The following is a 21,023-nucleotide window of genomic DNA, read 5'->3' as shown; positions in this document are numbered from 1 at the left end:
CAAATGAATAAACAAACTGTGTTCATTTGTACAATGTAATATTATTCAAATATAAAAAGAAATGAGCTATAAAACTACAACCATATGGCAGAGAAGAAGCCAAAAGGGAAATGGCCGTGTGCAGAAGGGCCACATGTGTGAGATCAAGGAAGCAAGAGAGATTCATGGGAGGTTCCAGTACCTATCTACATTACCACACTGGGGCCAGTCTTCCAGCACATGAACCTTTGGGAGATAAACTATATCCAAACCATAACAGACATCAGGAGAAAAAACTACAGACCAATCTCTCATAAGAATATACTTGTAACAATTCTAAACAAAATACTACCAAACCTAAGCTAGCAAATAATATATCATAGGCAAGTAATATTTGTCCCAGAATGCATGTTTCTTTTAATATCCAAATATCCACTAATGCAATACACCATATTAATGTAATTCAAGTAAAACCCACATAAAAATATCTGAATAGATTTTTTTAAAGCACTTGAAAAAAATTCAACATTTTTTATTTTTTTTAAAACTTGCAGCAAAAAGGAATAGAAGGGAACTTTGTCAACCCAATAAAGGACATCTATGGAGATTTGTAGCTATACTCATGCCTTCTAGACAAGGACTACTGAAAACAAAGGATGTTCTGACTCTTAATTTCTACCAAACCCTATATTAGAGGTTCTAGATGGTGCAATTAAGTAATAAAAGGGGGGAAAAGGCATTCAGGATGAAAAAAAAAAAAGTAAAACTGTCTTTATCAACATTCCACATATGGAGATCCAAGATGGTGACCAGAGGGAGGCAGCATTCTGAATTGACCTGTGACCTGGGACTCAAGTAATGAGAATACTGCTTTTCTGCAAGTGATATTTCTGCTTCTGTGCAGAAATCACAGTCACCATGCCCGTCCAGGGCTCCAGGCCTCAGCATCAGAGTAGGTCTCGCAACTACTCATCTACGCAGTACTACTGGGTACCCAAGCAGGACCATTGGCAACAGCACCTGCCCAGAACTTTTGGCCACCTACCCAAACAGAAATCACAGATGTCACTCCCACATAGGACACCCAGCAGCTTCCCACACGCGAGAACTCCTGCCACCACTCCCGTGTCAACCCCCAGCTACCAATATGAGACTTCCCTGCTCGCCACCATCTTAGGACTCGGCAGCAGTGGAGATAATCCCCTAAACGCAGTAGCCTGCCTGCACCTGGGAACCTCACACAGGCTCTGAAGTCAGTCAACAGCCACGCACTGCATGCCATAAAACTCGTCTTTGAACTCACTGACCAAAGCCATCTCTCGGCTCCCGCTACACCACCCTACAGCCCACTGCTGAAAGCAGGTGCCTCCATCTTGAGCCATCTTCATCACCAGCTTCAGTGGGGGGCAACTCCCAGTTTGGAACTCCAGCTGGCCAGGTTCCCAGTTTCTAATTCCCATCTCTCCCCAGCTTTCACCACTCCAGCACAGTGACATCCTGGTTACCTTCATCATCCTGAGAGTGGAGATACCAGCTAACAACAGATGACCCCACCTATTGGATGAGAAGAAAGCAGGAAAGATATGGATTTCCAACCAAGTCAATCCAAACATGAAGAGTGAATTCAAAAACCAAATCCAAGAGGCTTACAGGACGCCAAATGTACAAAATCACAACAGATCCACACCAAGGCACATTATAATGAAAATGCCTAACATACAGAATAAGGAAAGAATATTAAAAGTCATGAGAGAAAGAAATCAGATTAATGTAGGGGGAAAACAATTAGATTATGTGCAGATTTTTCAACCTATATCCTGAAAGCTAAAAGATCCTAGAACAATATATATCAAGCTCTGAAAGAAAATGGATGCCAACCAAAAATCTTATAGCCAGCAAAATTAAGCTTTAGATTTGATGATGAAATTAAAACCTTCCATGATAAACAAAAGTTAAAAGATTTTACAACTCAAAAGCCTGAACTACAGAACATCCTCTGCAAAATATTCCATGAAGAGGAATTGAAAAACAACAATGAAAATCAGCAAAGGGAGGTATTACACTAAAGGAAAAACTAATCAAAGGAGAAACCAAGTCAAGTTAAATACCAAAAATAAATAAAAATGATTGAGAATACAAATCATGTTTCAATAATAACCCTGTATGTTAATGGCCTAAACTCAACAATCAAAAGACTGGCAGACTGGATTTTAAAAAGACCCAACAATATGCTACTTCCAAGAGACTCATCTCATAGGAAAAGACATCCACACACTGGGTGAAAGGTTGGGGAAAAATCATACCACTCTTATAGACTGCGGAAGCAAGTAAAAAGGTCTCCATCCTCATATCAAATAAAGTAGACTTCAAGCCAAAGTTAATCAAAAGGGATAAAGAAGGATTTTTCATACTGCTTAAGGGAAAACTTCATCAACAAGACATAACAATAATAAATTTATATGCCCAAAATAATGGAGCATCTATGTTCATCAAACAAACTCTTCTCAAGTTCAAGAACCAAATAGACCCCAACACAATAATTCTGGATGACTTTAACATACCTTGTTCACCACTGGATAGATTGTCCAAACAAAAGCTGAACAAAGAAACCATAGAACTCAATAATACAATCAATAACTTAGACTTAACTGACATATATAGAATATTTCTTCCTTCAATGAATGAATACACTTTCTTCCCAGCAGCACGTGGATTCTTCTCTAAAATAAACCATATATTATGCCACAAAGCAACTCTTAGCAAATACAAAAAAGTAGAGGTACTACCCTGCATTCTAACTGATCATAATGGAGTGAAATTAGAAATCAATGATAAAATAAAAACATCCACATGATTCTGTTTGTAGAAAGTCCTAAAGACAACCCAATTTAAAATAAATAGATGCTGCAGAAAAGCATATGAAAAGATGTTCAATATCCATTGTCACTGGGGGAACCAAGAATGACATACCACTAATTAAACTACCCAGTTCCTAAAAAATAGTAATAGGAATTACTGTCAAGGAGACAAAGCAACAGGAACTCTTATTCTTTGCTGGTAGGAACACAAAATGGCACAGTCACTTTGGAAGACAATTGGCAGTAAGAAACAAAGCTAAAATAGTTATGCCATATGATCCAGCAGGCATGCTTCTTCATATTTACCCAACTGATTTGAAAACTTATGTCCACATAAAAACCTGCACATGAATGATTACAGCAACTTTACTCATCATCACCAAAAACCAGAGGTAACCAGGATATCCTTCAATAAGCACATGAATAAACAAACTGTGGTCATTTGTACAATGTAATATTATTCAGGGATAAAAGAAATGAGCTATCAAACTGCAAAAGACATGGTGATTCTTAAAGGCTAAGTGAAATAAGCCAATCTGGAAAGGCTATAACTACATTATTCCAATTATATTGTCTGAAAAAGGCAAAACTATGGAGATGATGAGATTAGTGGTTGCCAAAGTTTTGGTCAGAAGGAGAGAAAGTGAAACACAGACTTTTTAAGGTGGTGAAAACTTGTTTGACACAATCACAGTGAATTCATTACACTATATATTTGTCAAAACCCATAAAACTTCACAACCTAAAGAGTAAACCTTAGTTGAGTTTCAAAATGGTGGAATACAGTAGGACCAAGAAAGCAGATAGGCAACTTCTCAGTAAGGTGGGTAAATGAAAAAGGGAACAGGGATGCTTTACTGGAATTTAATACTGGACACTCAAGCAGATTGAGGAATCATGAGGTTGGATTTAATAAAATAAGGAAGAAATCTCCAGCACACAGCCACTGCTGCAGCTAGAGGCACCACCCAGAGTGGTCCCTCTGCAAGCAGAGGGATAAGAAAATTAAAGGAACCCATATTTTTAGGAGGCCTGAGGTGTGTCTAGGTATGGAGAGTTTAGAGATCAAAGACACTGCCTGAATAAACTGAAAAGCATGCTGCACAATATCCTTTATGGGAAAGAAATTACATCTCTCCTGTTAGCATGTGGAGGACAGAGGAAGGAACCATTTTGCAGCCACAATGTGGGGGCCAGCAGCTGATGGAGCCAATTCCTGGCAAACCTGAAATTGGCTTGAAATACAGGCCTGAAAAACCCACATTGCAAGACAAAGAGTATACCTAACTGACCAGGAGAAAATCAAACATAAAGAGAGGTTAACAAGGAGACAACTGGTCAGGGAAACCCACCAGGCTCTCCCTTTCCCTCTCTAATCCACCTGGTTGCAGGACCGGCTGGAAGACCTGCTACTAGCTGGGGTTTTGAAAGGGCAGAGGTGGGATAGATTGAGTTTGGAGACTGAACCTGAGATCAAGAAATATGGGGTCCACAGGTGATGGAGTGGACTAAGAATTGGCTCCTCCACCACACAAGTGGAACCCAGGGTAGATCCCTGGACTGCAGTCTTCCAGCATGGACCAGCAATTGCTGGGCCTTGGAGGAGTGCTGATTTAAAATATCCTAACCAGGGCTGGGGTTATAGCCCAGTTGGTAGAGTGCTGCTTGTTTTGCATGCATAAAGCCCTGGGTTCAACCCCCAGCACTGTCAAAAAGAAAAAAGTCTTCAAACTAGTTGGTATTCAGCTGGAGCCTGGAGCCTGGAGCCTACTTAAGCCTAAACCCTGTCTCCGGAGTTCCTCCTATGGGTTACCTCTAGCAACCCCACCCTGAGGGAGGAGCAAGCATCATACCTTAGAAGAACCCACCTAACAGTGCTTTAAGAAGGGAAACTGTGAATCTTTTGAACTCCAATGGAAATAATTATCTTTTTTTTTTCTTTTTCTTTTTCTCTGTTTAATTGTAACCTTAATGGTTCATGGATATTTATACATATTCATGTCTGTTTGTTTTCTTTTTTTCTTATTTCTAGCATTTTTGAAACCAATTATTTTTCATGGATCAGTTTTTTGAGGACTGGGATGTTTGATTAGTATATTTCAGTTTTGTTTTTATTCTTTTTTAGAATTTTTAAAATTTTTCCTTTATATAAAGTAATTTTTTTTCTCTCACTTATCTGTTTCCCTTGATTCTCCTCTCTTTTCCTCTGCTAACAGCCTATCTCTATTGTTCATTCACTCTTCCTTTAATTTTTTACTCTACCTTCTTTCCTCCTCCCTTATAATCATCACACCCTACATCACTTCTGTTCACTCCATGTCCACCATTCAAAATAGTAAACCCTTTTTCAAATTTACTGTTTTTATTGTTGGCAATAACCCGTCATATCATTTCTGTTTATTTTGACATCATAAACATCATTGGTTTAACGCTGTATATTGTTTGCATTGGCAGCTATTATTATTTTTCTCTCCATAAATGCTGAGGTAAATAGAAACCTTAGGGACACTATAAGTTCACAGGGTAGAATCTCCACTGCCTCAGATCCATAGTGTTAGATAGATAGACACACAAATAACATGGAAAAGCAAGGGAACAATCACCCCTACCAAATCAAGATACTTCAATAATAGAATCCATTGACACCATTTCTTTCTCTGAAGAAATGTCAGAGAAGGAGTTTAGAATATACATAGTCAAACTTATTTGTGAGATAAAGGATGATTTAAGGAGTAAAATCAGAGAGAAAAATATAGGAAGTGAAAGATCACTACAATAAAGAGAGAGAGATTCTGAAAAAAAAATCAAGCAAAAATTCTCAAAATGAAGGAATCAATAAACCAAATTATAAATTCAATGGAAAGCATCACCAATAGACTAGACCACTTGGAAAACAGAGTTTCAGGCAATGGGGACAAAATATATAATCTTGAAAATAAAGTTGCCATGGAGAAAAGATGTTAAGAGACTATGAACACCAGCTGGGCATGGTGGCAGCCACCTGTAATCCCAGCTGCTTGGGAGGCTGAGATAGGAGGATCATGAGTTCAAAGCTAGCTTCAGCAAAAAATGAGATGCTAAGCTACTCAGTGAGACACTGTCTCTAAATAAAATACAAAATAGGGCTGGGGGTGTGACAGGCTCAGTGGTTGAGTGCCCTTGAGAGTTCAATCCAAAGTAACAAAAAAAAGAGAGAAAGAGAGAGACTATGAACAGAACTTCCAAGAAATGCAGGATGTCATGAGAAGGCCTAATTTAAGATTTATCAGGATAGATGAAGGTGCAGACATGCAAACCAATGGAATGCACAATCTTTTCAATGAAATAATATGAGAAAATGTCCCAAACCTTAAGAATAAAATGGAAAATCAATTACAAGAAAGCATACAAAATCCCAAGTACACAAAATTACAACAGACCCACACCAAAGCATTTTATTATTAAAATGCTTAAAATACAGAACAAGGATAGAACTTTAAAGGCCACCAGAGAAAATGGACAGGTTGCATTTAGAGGGAAACCAATCTGATCTCCCATGATTTCTCAACCCAAACCCTAAAAGCTAAGTCTTAGAATAATATATACAAAGCTCTGAAAGAAAATGAATGCCAGCCAAGATTACTATACCCACAAAATTAAGTTACGGAATTAATGATAAAATGAAAACCTTTCGTGATAAACAAAAGTTAAAAGAATTCACATCTAGAAAGCCTTACTATAGTATATTTATAATTAAATATTTCATGAAGAAGTAATGAAAAGTAAAACTGAAAACAAACAAGGGAAGAACAACACTAGAAGAATAATCGGTCAATGGAGAAACTAATTCAAATTAAAATAAATCAAAATTAAAGGGAATGAAAACCATTTCTCAATAATATTGAATGTCAATGGCCTAAACTCTTCAATCAAAAGACACAGACTGGCATATTGGATTAAAAGACTAGACCCAACAATATGCTGTCTCCAAGAGACTCACCTCATAGGCAAAGAAGGTAAAAGGATAGGGAAAAAACATATCATTCACATGGATCACATAAACAAGCAAGGGTTTTTATCCTCATATCAACTAAAGTGGACTTTAAGCCAAAGTTAATTAGCAGGAACAAAGAAGATCATTTCATACTGCTTAAGGGAATTATATATCAACAAGACATAACAATCATAAATAGTTATGTTCCCCAAAATGAAGCATTTGTGTATATCAAACAAACCCATCTCAATTTTAAGAATCAAATAGACCACAACACAATAATACTGGGTGACTTTAACACACCTCTCTCACTACTCAATAGATCCTCCAAGCAAAAAGTAAATTAAAAAGCTATAGAACTAAAAAATACAATTAATAATTTAGACTTAAAGATACATATAGACTATTTCATCCATCAGTGACTGAATACACTTTCTTCTCAGCAGCACACAGATCATTCTCTAAAATAGATCATATATTGGGCCACAAAACAACTCAACAAATACAAACAAGTAGAGATAATGCCTTGCATTCTATCAGATCATAATGGAATAAAATTAGAAATCAACAATAAAATTAAAAAATAGAAGCTACATTAACACCTGGAGACTAAATAATACACTATTGAATGATCAATGGAAAGCAGAAGAAATCAGGGATAGGATTAACAAATACTTAGAGGTAAATGAAAATAGCAATATAACATATGAAAATTTCTGGGATACTATAAAGGCAGTTCCAAGAGGAAAGTTCATTGCATTGAGCTCATACATTAAAAGAATAGAAAGTTGGGCTGGGGATGTGGCTCAAATAATAGTGTGCTCACCTGGCATGCACAAGGCACTGGGTTTGATCCTCAGCACCACATAAAAAAATAAAAGATATTGTGTCAACAAATAAATAATCTAATATTACATCTCAAAGCCATAGAAAGAGAAGAAGAAATCAGCATCTAAAGTAGCAGGAAAAGAAAAGAGAATTCATTATTGCTGAACATAAATATCTAGTCTAGTTTCTTATAAATTAATCAAATATCAATGGTGACATAATGATGATATTTTCAGAAAAATTATTTCATATATTTCAAGAGGCTATTAAAATATTGAATGTGAATAAGTGCCTTGTAAAAGTTTGATAAAATATTTAAATTATTTTTAATATACCACCTAAAAAGTTACAAATAAAAATCATCTAAAATATGTTTACTGACAAAATTTTGAGCACAAGTAAGCCAATTTGTATATTGACAGACTCCCAGAAAATTTATAGAAATCATATGTTGGATTGGATATTTTTTCTTTCAAAGATTGGAACAGATGGCTGTGGAAAACAAACTTGTGCAACCTTAGCCTGTTATGTGGCAGAACACAAACTATACCGAGTGCCTGTATCTCGAAATTATGCCTACACAGAATTCAAAGAAGTCCTTAAAAAGGTGTTTCTTCAAACAGGGTTAGAAGGGAATGCCACTGTTCTGATGGTTTCTAACTTATCCCTAGAACATGTAAGTGCTTTCTGTCTTTATTATTAAAGTTTGATATTTATGTACCCCCAAGTAATTTGATATTTAAAAAGAAAATACTTATACATAGTCCAATTAGCCTACTATATTAATTCTTTTCATTATTCTTTTCCCTTGCCTAATCATAGCCCACAGAGTTCATGTATTTGTGATCATGCCATAGTTTTGAATAATTGTAGTCTGCTGAAAGGAGTGGGAACTTTTGTTCGAAAACTTATTTTTATTCTCAAAAGCAAAATGTTTCCTACTTTCATATTAATTCTTCAGGTAGAGTTTCTTTCCCTGCTTTTTCTCTTCTCTTTCCTATCTCATTGGATTTGAAACCCTAATAGAGAGATGAACTTGTTTAAGTGAAAACAATCCCTCTGCCATGTTATTTCTAGTTTGTCTAATATTCAAACTCAAATGTAGATGTATTCAGGGTTTCTGTGAACTGCTTAAAGCAAGATTCCTGCTCAGTTCATTACTATACCCATCCTCCCTTACCTCTTGCTTCAGTACTTAATGTAAATATGTGACATACTGTCAATACCAAGTATATATTTCTCTAATATCTGAATGAATGGATGTATCAATGAAGCTTATTTTGACTCAGAAAAAAATGTATATTTGATGGAATTGAATCAAGAAGTTAGCTTGCTTTTAAAAAAAGAAAAGCCTCAGTTCCCCTTAAATACTATTATTTTCACAGTTTGTTAGAAGCAGAATATATGAATAATTTACTCATTCCTGACTAAATATATGTTTCACCTAAGAAATTACTTTTGGAAGATTTGAGCTACACTGTCAGTTCAGGAAAAATACCTAACTTGTTTGAAAATGAAGAGCTGGATTCTATCGCAATGAGGATTCGGTCTTTGGCTGAACAATCTGGCTATGTGGATGACAGACAATCTTTACTTGCATTCTTCCAAAAGGTACTTTTTTGTGGATTAACTTTATCAAATTGTCATGTTAAATTAAAACCAGACCACATTTATAATTATGTATAAGATTTTCAAGTTAAATATGAGTTTTTAAAGCTAAAATAATGATCACTATCCCTAAACCCAGACACTCCATATCTTAGATATGTCAAAGATTAACAACTATTTGAGCCTGTCTGGTTATCAACAGTTTAAAAAAAATAGTAATGCTGTAGGCAATACAAATTTTTGTTAAAAGAACCCAAGATTATTTTTCAGATTCTTTCCCAGTTAATGAGGTTTCTTTTCAACTATGTTGGAAACAAATCAGGAAGAGTGTAAAATAAGAATTTTCTCATTCCTTTGAGTAGCCCTAGAATTGACCAGAAGATGATGGATACGAAAGAAATTGGCCAAAGAGAACAAGCAATATTCATAATGAACTGAGCAGTGGGAATCTGTGAAAGACCAGTCTGATGATATACACAGACTAGACCAATGACTTGGACCTTCTGTGTTTTTCCACACACTGGATAACTAAATGGGTGGCCATGATTATTCAAGCCACAATGTTCACTGGGGATGGACCACTGGTTAACTTATATCTAGTGCCAGGTTTTTCTACCTTGGGGTCATTTGAAATTTGAACCTGGTCTCCCACCATTCCTCAAAAGATCCTTAGTATCTACTGCAAGAGGAAATTGTAATAAAACAAAATCCAGAAATGGAATCCACAGTTGATAGGGAACGTGTGCAATATGAATGAACACTCAGATTGAATTATATTTTCAGATGCCATGGTAGAAAAAACAAATGTCATCCTGATAATTTGTGGTACTCTAGTGCCTTGTTATAGTAATTAGTTTATTAAATAGATTGTGAGTGGGAAGGAATAACAAATTCTGATTTGGAATATGGAGAATAGTACATTCCAGAAATGAAAAACCAAGAGCCCCAGTTAGAAGTCAATTTTAATTATATATATATATAATTTTAATTATATATATATATATATATATATATATATAAGATGCAGCAAATACTTTTTGAAAGCATGTATTTATATATATATATATATAAAATACATGCTTTCAAAAAGTATTTGCTGCATCTTATAATAAAAATAAAATAATAAAGGTATACTTTAAACTATTAACTTTGGATACTTTCAGGTAGCAGTTTGGGGAAGGGTCAAAAAAAAGAGAAGTACTTTCATTTTTACTTTAAATGTTTCTGTATTGTATGAAATTTGCATTAAAAAGTTTTATTTGCCTTTATAAATTTTTTCAGTCAAGAAGGAGGGGAAAAAAGAAATATCTTACCCTTTAGTCTTTTTTCAACTTTACCATACTTATAAAGCAAAACGTGTTGCTTGATAGTTGAAGATATTATCATTTTGTACAAGGTGGACTCGGAAACAATGATTCACTGAGGCTGCTTTCAGGAATGTAAATTTATTATAAAGTGACATATGGACATAAGGAAGGAATCTGCCCCATGGCCAATACTGCCAAGAACAGGGTCAGAAGAGGAAAAGCAATACAGGCAAATTTCAAAGAAACTAGCACTTCACCTGAGACCTGCTAAAAAAAAAAGATGTATATCATCTAGCATTGCTTGGCCATAATCCTTTAGCTGTGAGAGTTTTTTACTACCTCCTCCGGTGCCCTATCTGTTCTGTGGGTCTTTTCTTTCTCTCTGTACCTTTCAGCTTTAATTCAACAGATCATTTCTCACTTTGAGTCTTGTGGGTCTCTAAAAGCACACCACCCTAGAAAAAAAGGGTCAAATAGTCAGCCCTATGGTCATCTGATATAAGGTCCCCTACTCAACAAAACTCTAGTATCAAACCCCTTCATAAAACAGGGTTCTGAGTCCAAACCTCTCCTATTGGGTCCATCCAACAGAAGCCAAGAGGGTATAGTCACATAAAGGAGTTCTCAGAATGGCTCTGTGGACTGTGAGTTCCCTGGGAAGGACTCTGTTGCTGGCAGACACTCAATGCACAATTAATCAGTCTCTAGTCCACCCACTAAGGAAAGAACTGAAGCATATTTTAAATGGAATTTTCAATATAATATTTTTCCAAATTATTGAATTACATTTTAACAAAATGTTTTCATTAATTTTCAGAGAATATATAAATATCTTCATATTTTTATAATCATGAATCCTGCAGGACCTAACCTGCGCCAAAATTGTAGAGCATACCCTTCTATGATTAGCTCCTGCACAATGGATTGGTACCATAAGTGGCCAGAAGAAGCTCTCCTTCTTGTAGCCAACTCTTTCTTAATGGAAAAGGTGGATTTAGAGAACAAAGAGGTAAATATCTAAAGCAAGTGAAGGTTTCATTTATTACTAGCATCTGGTAGCATTATATCTCTGAATAGCAATGAATCCTAGATGGGCAAAAATAGGCAACTTCTAAGGCAAATTATAAAATGAGTCAATTGTTCATCTTGACTCCTCATCAGTTCCCGATCTTTTTTGCCCCCTTACCCACCCTATTTCAATTACACTCAGATTCTGCACTGCCTGGGTATCTTCACTATTCTACCCACCATGGTAAACAGAGATTTCCATGAAGGAAAATCACCTGCATTTTGCTTAGCAGATCCTATGGTAAGGATTCTGCAGCCTTCTGAGTATGCCTTGTAAATTGCTCAGCTTGACTATAACAGCAAAATTATTAAAAAATGAGAACAAAAACCACAACATATAATTAGCTCCAAATTTATGAGCCATAAGTAAGAATCTAATCTAGAGTGATTAAAGACCTCATATAATCCAAATGATAGAAAGGGGGAAAAGAGTGCTGACAAAAGAAGATGTCGATGCCTGGAGCCTGAAACTCAAGGCAGGACTTAGAAACGGACTGTATTCTTGCTTGTCCAAGTGTCCAAAGATGGCAAAACCCAAGAAGAATAGAGGCAAGTGGAACTAGAAAGAAAATGCATCTGGGTTAAAAGTGACCGGTATTATCTGGGATTGGTGGAGTGGAGATGGGTAGTCAGGACTCAGTTATGTCTAAACCTAAATTCTCTCCCAATGTAAGCAAATGGGATGCCATTTCTATTCTGGTTTTACCCACCTATGCATCCTTTGGTTCCCCACATTTTTGTAGCTCTGTTTTACTCAAGGAAACTTCCTTGAGTATCTTGCTGCTGATAACCATTTAAGAAAGGAATTGAGAGATGAAAAAAGCACCATAATCCCTGGCCACTGATGCTGGTGCCCTAAGTCCTTGCTGTAGCAAAAATAAGGGTGAAGCCTAAGAGAATGAGTCTATATGCCGTTAATCTTTAGTTATATGATTTCCTCTTCTTACCTCTCCACTATCCCGATTATTAAAGTTTATAAGTTCATGGTCCCATTTAGCCAGGATCTTTCTCTACATCTCCACATCTCAGAAATGATAAACTATTTCTAGTTATTCACAGTGTTCAGTTTTCTTTTATTTATGTAAATCCATATTGCTCTTTTTTAATCCTTAAAAAATTATTATTCTTCAGAACTTAAATGAAAATTTTGCCCCAACATGTGTTCAAATCCACAAAAGCATAAATGACTTGATCCCAAAATATTTTCAAGAAACTGGAAGGCATTATTATATCACTCCCAGAACCTACTTGCAGTTCATGGAAACATTTTCATACATTTTGAGGTCACAAAAAGAGGAAATGCAAATAAAGAGGTAAGACTTTGAGACCAAATAATAAACATGTATTTTATATTGGTGCTTTTATTTGTAAAGTGTTGATCTCAATTTACCTTTTCCATGGGGGACAAAGCTAAATATTGCAGAATTTTTAAGATCTATGGATGTTGTCAATAACTATTTATTGTCTCAAGACAGTGGTTTTCAAACACATTTTAAGAAACAAAAATTTACAGTTGTTGGCTAGCTCATGATGATAAATGAAAGATTACCTGGTATGAACTGCTGTAATGTTTGCATGCAACTTCATCTGACATTTACATTCTTTACTAATCAGGCTTTCCTTAACTAACCCCATTGAAAGTGGTTCCCCTTTATTATATTGTATTTATAACATTTATTATCTGGAATTTTGAGAAAGCTATATAGAATTCCAGCTTCATATTGAGAATATGAAATAAAATATTACTTGACATGTAATATCAGTGAAATCAGTATTTATGTTCAAATTAATACTCAACAGAAAGTGTCTCAATCCAGCAAATTGCTTCAATTGAACTATAGAGGACCTATTTTATTTATGTATAAGTTGACAGTACTTGTCAGATTTTCATCTCAAAATTCAGTAATGCTGCCAAAATAAGTTGGAAAACCAATGCTTTGGCCCTTAGCATCAGATACTTTGTAGTACTAGAATATTAGCTGCATCAGATTTTTATTACTAGGGTTTTATAGCTACTTTCTTTTATACTGGCTCAAACTTAATGTTTTTAACAAAAATTAATATTTTAGCTTATAGTTCTACAGGCCAGAGGATCATTGGACTTGACTAGGTTTATATTTTATTGTCTCATAGGCTCATGTCTAGGTATTGGTCAGGCTGAATTTTTATCCAAACCTCTAGATGAAATATGCTTCCAAGATTTTGAAAATTTTAAACTGTTCTAATTTATCTTCATAGATAATATTAATATTTTATTGGAAGCTGGGCTCAGAAGCGCACACTTGTAATCTAGCAGCTGGGGGGGGGGGGGCTGAGAAAGGAGGATCAAGAGTTTAAAGCCAGCCTCAGCAAAAAAACAACCTAGGTGCTAAGCAACTCAGTGAGATCCTGTCTCTAAGTAAAATACAAAATAGGGTTGAGGATGTGGCTGAGTGCCCCTGAGAGTTCAATTCCCAGTACCAAAACAAAACAAAAAACTTCTTTTTTGTCTCACTAAATGTCCTGACTCAGGTTTAGCTTAGCCTCAGCCTTAATTTAAGTGAACTGGATGCAGGACAATGTGATTTTTCATCACTACTCATCTTAAGTAGTGTCTGCCACAGGACTTTTCCTGTGTTGCTATTCAAAGCAAAGAGCTAAGAGTTAAATTAGTTGCAGGTAAACCTTGCCTTGTATGACCTGTGTGGAGACATGAAAGGTTGCCAAGCCCATCTGATACAACCATTTCTCTACAAGTTCATCCCCAAACCTGTCATGTGACCAGCTAACAATTATTTTTTAAAATAAGCCACTTCATCAGATGCCCTAATTAATTGTACCAATAGGGGTTTGGACCTAATCCATTGTTTTGTCTTAGGGAATACTGAATGAGAGTAGTCATGTCTGTGACTCCCTCTTGGAGAATAGAACACAGCCAGGCTCCCTATCTGGAGCCAAACCAGTTAAAAATGTTATTCATCCAGGTGCATCAAGAAGTACTGGCAATCATACATACTCTGCCTCAACTGGCCAACAAGACGTGCAGGGCAATGTGATTTTTCATCACTACTGATGATAAAGAATTTAGATTAGTTTGCCTGTGACAGGAAGCATAAGCCTGATGTTTTCATAAGAAGTTGTAGCTGTCTTTGGAGGATTGTAAGTTCAAAGTGACTTTGGCAACTTAAGGAGAACCTGTCTCGAAATAAAAATCAAAAAGGCCTGGGGATGTAGCTCAGTGATAGAGTACCCCTGGGCTCAACCCCCAGTACTGCAAAAGAAGGAGGAGGAAGAAAAAGGAGGAAGAAAACGCAGAGGAGAGGCCTTGATGGTAGTATTTTGCTAATGTGGGGTTAAAGTCTAATTTCATTAAGTTTTTGTTAACAACATCACATAGGGCAGGACTAACGCAATACTAGAGCAGTTGAGATAGTCTGTAAATATAATGAGGTTACAGGAATCATATCAAAGTTCAGAAAGTTAATCTGGTTATATTGCTCAACTAGTCTGTCTACTAGAGCTGGCAGCTCCTGAGAAATTTCTGTTAGATTAAAATTTTTGTTGATCATTAGTTAAATTGGAAGTGATGGCAACAGCCTAAGTAAATTGGCAAGATGCTCTACAGACTAGAGGTAAGAGTGATAAATGGGCCCTCCTTCCATTCCTAACTCCTGTCATCTAAGGTATCTTTCTCCTTACCTGCCAGGGTTGTTGCCATTCATTTGCAGCCACATAGTCAGTACATTTGAGTGTCACACTGGTGCTCAAAAAAGTTTTGTATTTTTGGATTAGGGATGTTCACATGCATTAAGAAGGTATAAGACAAAACAAAATATTAGCAAATATAATTTGATAGTATATAAAAGTAATTTTACATCATGGCCAAACCAGGGATGTAGGACTGGCTCAGTATTTGAAAGTCAATCAATATATTCAGCATATTAATAGACCTAGCAGAAAAATCACATGATCATATCAAATTGATGCAAAAAAAAGTGTTGCAATTACTTTCCCTTTTGTTAGTCTTCCTCATGTCTTTTCCACACATGTGCCTGGATAGCTCAACAGTTTCTTCCTTGCATTCATCATATTATCCTAGAACATCTTCCACCAGGGCCACCCTAAGGGTCGTCACTTTATATTTTGATGATTTATCATCAATATCCATAACAGGCCAATATCTAGCAAGTATAGCTAGGTGTAGAAGAAGTATGAGGCGATAGTTCCCCATTTTCCAACTCTTCCTTGCTATGTACAAATTCCCTTACCCCAGTTTTCCAGGGGGTAAACATGGGATAAGAAAAACTGGGAAGAGTTGATTATGTGGTTTGGGTCTCTTATAGCCAATTAGGACTTTTTCTCCACCCCAAACCTCATAATTAAATATTCTATTTAAATTGGAGGTGACCTCCTAGAGAATTATCATATTTAAAGCCCAAATGGCCTGTCAAGGATATGCTCCACTAGAAGATAAGTCTCAGATTTCCAGTTTTCTTTTTCAGATTTTCCCTAAAGTTCATTTTATTTTTAATGTACCCATTCTTTATAAAATTGAGGGACTTCCTCTTGATTCTTAGTTTTATTGGAGTTTTTATCATGATGAATGGATAAAAAAATTGTGGATAAAGTAATTGAAAATTACTCAGCCACAAAGACATTTTCCAGTAAATGGATAATCTGGAGACTAACGTGCTAAATGAAATAAGCCAATCCCAAAAAAACAAAGGTCAAATGTTTTCTCTAATATGTGGGAGCTAAACCACAATAAAGGCAGGGAGGGGAGGAAAAGAAGTTCAGTAGATTAGACAAAGGGGAATGAAGGGACTGGATGGGGGATAGGAATAGGAAAGACAGTAGAATGAATCTAACATAATTTTCCTATGTGTATATATATATATATGAAAATAAGTGAATCCTATCATGATATATATCTACAAGAATGGGGTCCTAATCAGAATAAGATATATGTTCCATGCTTGTATGATTTTTATCAAAATGGATTCTACTATATAGAATATACTATGTATGATTAAAAAGAAACAATTTTAAAAAAGTTATTTTCATGATTTTTGTAATGGTCAATATAATGATTTAGTTTCAAATACTGAACTAGTCTTCCATCCCTGGAATTAACCCCATTTGGCCTTTGATATGCTATCAAATTATGTCACTAATATTTTGTTGTCTTACACCTTTTTAATACAGGTTGTTGAGCATCCCTGAATTTTGGATCCATCATCCCTAATCTAAAAATCCAAAATCTGAAACTTTTTGAGCACCAACATAATGCTGAAAAAGTTTCAGACTTTGCATTTTCAGGTAAGGGAGGCTCAACTGGAAAGGTCTATGGAAATATTCCAAAACTTGAAAAACTCCAAAATCTGAAACACTTCTGGGTCCAAGCACTTCAGACCCAAAAGACTCAGCCCAGGCTTTCTTTTTCCTTCAGGTGCCGTTTCCACATAGGTCAATCCAAGATCTTGGAAGCAACCACACTAGTTACAGAAATGCAGGAGGAGCTCTTGATTCTTGGCCCTAAAATCGAACAGAAAACAAAGGTATGTTTGATTTTAAATCTTTTAAATATTTTATAGTCTAACCTAGACCATTGTTTGAACACAAAGACTCAGGTGCCTGGCAAAGGTGACTTAGAACTGCACTAACATGCACCTGTGCAAACTTGAAGAAATTACTTTATCTCCTTTAGTTTCAATTTTCTTATTTGTAAAATGAGGGGGGTGAATTCCAGCAATAACAGCAAAATAGTAACTTGATAACATTTTAATAATTTAGTGTGAACATTAGGTATATAACTAACTGTAGAAGATTATACAGAGAGATTCCTTAGTTAAATCCATATGAAATATGCTGTGGTAGCTTTTTGTCTATCAACTATTCTAAGTAGAAGTATTTCAGCTGACTTTGATAAATTTTATAATAACAAAATGAGCTATTTTAATTTCTCCTTTCAAAAGAGATCATGTTTCAAAATTTATTCTAAGAAAACTCATTTGGTTCATTAGGAAACAGAAGCTCTGATGGAAAAACTTGAGAAAGATTCACAAGTAGTTGAGAAAGTTCAGATACTTGTTAAACAGGATGAAGAAATTATGGCAGAAGAAGTAAGAATTGTGGAAGATTATGCTCAGGTAAAATTAAAATATAGACAATAAAAATATTTTAGATTTGAAAAATTATTTTCTAACCCCCAACGTAAACATCAGACCAACTATGAATGCTTTTTATTTTTATCCCAACAAATATTTATTGAGTCCCCACTACACCCAGCACATTATTAAATGAAAATAAGGAGTGCAAAGATGCCTGGTCCCTGTCCTTGACTAATCAGCACTCCTAGGAGGCTCTGATGGTTTCAATGACAGAAAATCATTCAAGACCATCTCAAAAATATATAACTATAGTACACTAATAAAAATTAATTAACTAATTAATTAATTTTAAAAATACCTTTGGCCTCCAAAAGGAACTTCTGCAAGAAACAAAGCAGTTCTAGGACCTAGGTTCTTGGGTTATATCACTTCTTTTGTTCACTGAATAGTACTATTTTTAAATCGGCTATTCCTAACTATCCTGTCTGGTCAAAATACCAGCAGAACCCAGCGTGATTCATCAGATTTCCAGTGCTTAACTCTGTTCCATCAATAGTCTCTCATGCTATGGAGAGTGGGACTTCTTTCATGTCTTTTTTGAAGTAATTTTATCAATTAAAATACACACACACACACACACACCAATATGTGTATAATTATTTATTTACAAATTACAGATAAGTGCTACTACCATTGGCTAATATCCCAAAGCACAATAAAAACTTAGGACAAGGTTTATTCTGAACCATAGTGAATATGAATATGTAGTTCAAGTAGTCCTCTTGGTAATTTCAAAATGTTTTGGTTGGCTTTTTTTCAGATCTGACTAGCTCACTATTGATTTTTCCCTTGTAAACTGGCTCAAGAAAAGTTCATGTCAGGAATAAGAAAAGCATCAACCTGGCTTTTTTTTTTTTTTTTTTGCTGTCATTCTGCTTCCATTTATCAGCATTACTTTTTTTTAAGAGAGAGAGAATTTTTTAATATTTATTTTTTAGCTTGCGGCGGACACAACATCTTTATTTGTATGTGGTGCTAAGGATAGAACCCAGCGCCTGCCAGGCAAACACGCTACCACTTGAGCCACATCCCCAGCCAATCAGCATTACTTTCAATCCAAAGTTCCCTGTCAGAAATCTTTTCAAGCTACATACCCATTTTTGATTGCCGCAGTCTGGCTGGGCACAAATCACGAGCCACTCAAGCAGGAACAAACTTTATTTCCCAACTCCACCAGCACACTCCACACACGCTCCCTGGGAATCTCTCTCTGACACCACCCACTTGGCTCCTCCTGGCACACACCACACCAACCGGAAATCCCTCCTCCAGACCTTCCCCAACCAACAGAACCCTCCAGGAATCCCCGTGAAAACTCCAAAGTAACGGGAGAACTCCAAAGCAGCGGGGCGCTGGAGGCAGCAAGAGCCGCCCCGTTGCCCGACAGTAAAGGTCAAATATACAATACAATCCATCCAGCATCACAGCAATTATATATAGCTTAACTCAAATCATCATCTCAATGGTTCGCTGGCATCACCTTTCAAACATTCCCTCTGGCAAATGCCAGGCATCATTCTGACCGGCTGTGGCTCTCAACATTTGATAGTTTACAACTTTCCTCCAACTTTATAAACTCATTATTGACAATATCATGAACATTTTTAGAATAACTGTCAAACTTGGAATAAGGGGTAATGACATTTCAAGATTATTTGTGAGTGATAAATTTAAATACTGTTTAAAATGACATTTATTGACCAGTTTTCCATCAAGTCCTCTTTATATAAGTATTTCCTGACATTTATGTTCTTTTCATTAATGTCAATATTTCTTATAAACTTAGCAAGAAATGTAAATTTTCCTAACATGATCATATGAGTTGTTCTTCTTCATTACCTGGATGATTTAAAAACCCAGAGCCACATATATCCTCATGCAATTTTCCTCTTAATAAATTATTACTTTTGGTATTGTAAGGGTAAAATTTCTAAGCTGTTTCTAAGCCGCAAAGCCTGAGTTAAAGTGTAAAAGACCAGGCATTGTAAAAGTTTCCAAGCTGCAGGGTCTGAGTTAAAAAGTGAAAGACTAGGTATTGTTAAAATTCCTCTGCTACCCCCAGAACCTGTAATCCCTGTAGCTGTTAGGACAATACTGGAACTGCCCAGTAAATATCCCCACTGTTTCCACTGGTTGTCTAATAACTTGGGATTCTGTGTAGTTTGTCACGTAGTTATTTAGGCCCTAAAACCAATCAGTTTGAATGTGTACCCCGCTTAGAAGTGACCAATCACCCCTGCCCAGCCTGTTCCCGCCAATGAATGTACTAATCATGTTTCAGAGTTGTTGTTCAATTTTTCTGAGCCTCATGATGATTTGTTCTGATGTATACAAAGCCCCACCACCACCCCCCCACCGTCCCCAAAAGGTGTACTTAAGCTCCGCTTGACGCTTGACCTCTGCTCTGGGCTCTGGGCTGTTTTCTCTTCCTGAGTGAGCCTAGAGCCTCAGCGCGCTGAATTAGGATCCTCTTCAAACTCCCTCCGGCTTATTGCATGAAGCTGGTCTCTTGTGGTCTCTTTCTCCGATACTTCGCCAGACCCTTACAGTATGATTTGCTACTCACTGTACTTATAATCTCTAAAATCTAAAAGTGACTTATCAGTTAATTATTTTATTTCCTATTCCACAAGTTTGATAGATGATAGAATTTATATTCAAGAAAGCACTTTTTTCAATTATATTAGCAATCTATAATTTCTCACTTATTTCAATGAAGTTTTCTAAGCAGAACAAGTATTACTTTAAAAACTATAAATTCTGATTTATTCTGTTTTTCACAATTCTCATTTAAGAAATCCATGGTAGATTTAGAATAGTAAATGCTGCTTATCAAGTATACTCATACTTCCATTTTGAGTATGTGTCAGTGAAAATCCAAACCTTGGCTTACAATTTTTTACATCTAATAAATGGAAGGATTTTCAACAGATCAGCTCCTGACCAATACATAGCAAACCTTGTTTTCCCCCTGCTAACCACGTAATTTCTGCTGCCAAGCACAATAGGACAAGTTTATATTGTAGTATGACTTCTTACCCTGCACATTAATGTCACATCACCAGGGAAGTTTGAACAGTGGACAATCAGAAGAATTTCTGGAAGCCATTCCCATTCCAGATAACTTACAATAACTTTATTATACAGGGAATTCATGGTGAGCAGCAGAAATATAATTCCTAATTCAGCTCCTTAGCTAGATCCCAAAAATGTCCACAGCCATGAAAGGATAGTTGACAATGAATGAGGCAAA

At 36.0% G+C, this 21,023-nt stretch overlaps 1 protein-coding gene across 1 annotated transcript in view; it reads left to right on the top strand.

The window, feature by feature from the left end:
- Dnah14 (dynein axonemal heavy chain 14) overlaps positions 1–21,023 on the top strand; it is a 356,406-nt gene that overhangs the window by 249,148 nt on the left and 86,235 nt on the right. The window contains exons 54-59 of the mRNA XM_077802938.1: positions 8,117–8,314; positions 9,088–9,249; positions 11,371–11,562; positions 12,753–12,934; positions 17,050–17,158; positions 17,624–17,749. Of these exons, the coding sequence (XP_077659064.1) occupies positions 8,117–8,314; positions 9,088–9,249; positions 11,371–11,562; positions 12,753–12,934; positions 17,050–17,158; positions 17,624–17,749 (969 nt within the window). The remainder of the gene's footprint in view (positions 1–8,116; positions 8,315–9,087; positions 9,250–11,370; positions 11,563–12,752; positions 12,935–17,049; positions 17,159–17,623; positions 17,750–21,023) is intronic.

This window comes from Urocitellus parryii, chromosome 9, assembly GCF_045843805.1.
Source record: "Urocitellus parryii isolate mUroPar1 chromosome 9, mUroPar1.hap1, whole genome shotgun sequence".
Taxonomy (NCBI): domain Eukaryota; kingdom Metazoa; phylum Chordata; class Mammalia; order Rodentia; family Sciuridae; genus Urocitellus; species Urocitellus parryii.
Note: the sequence above shows the minus strand (reverse complement) of the source record. Positions and strands in the feature narration are given on the sequence as shown.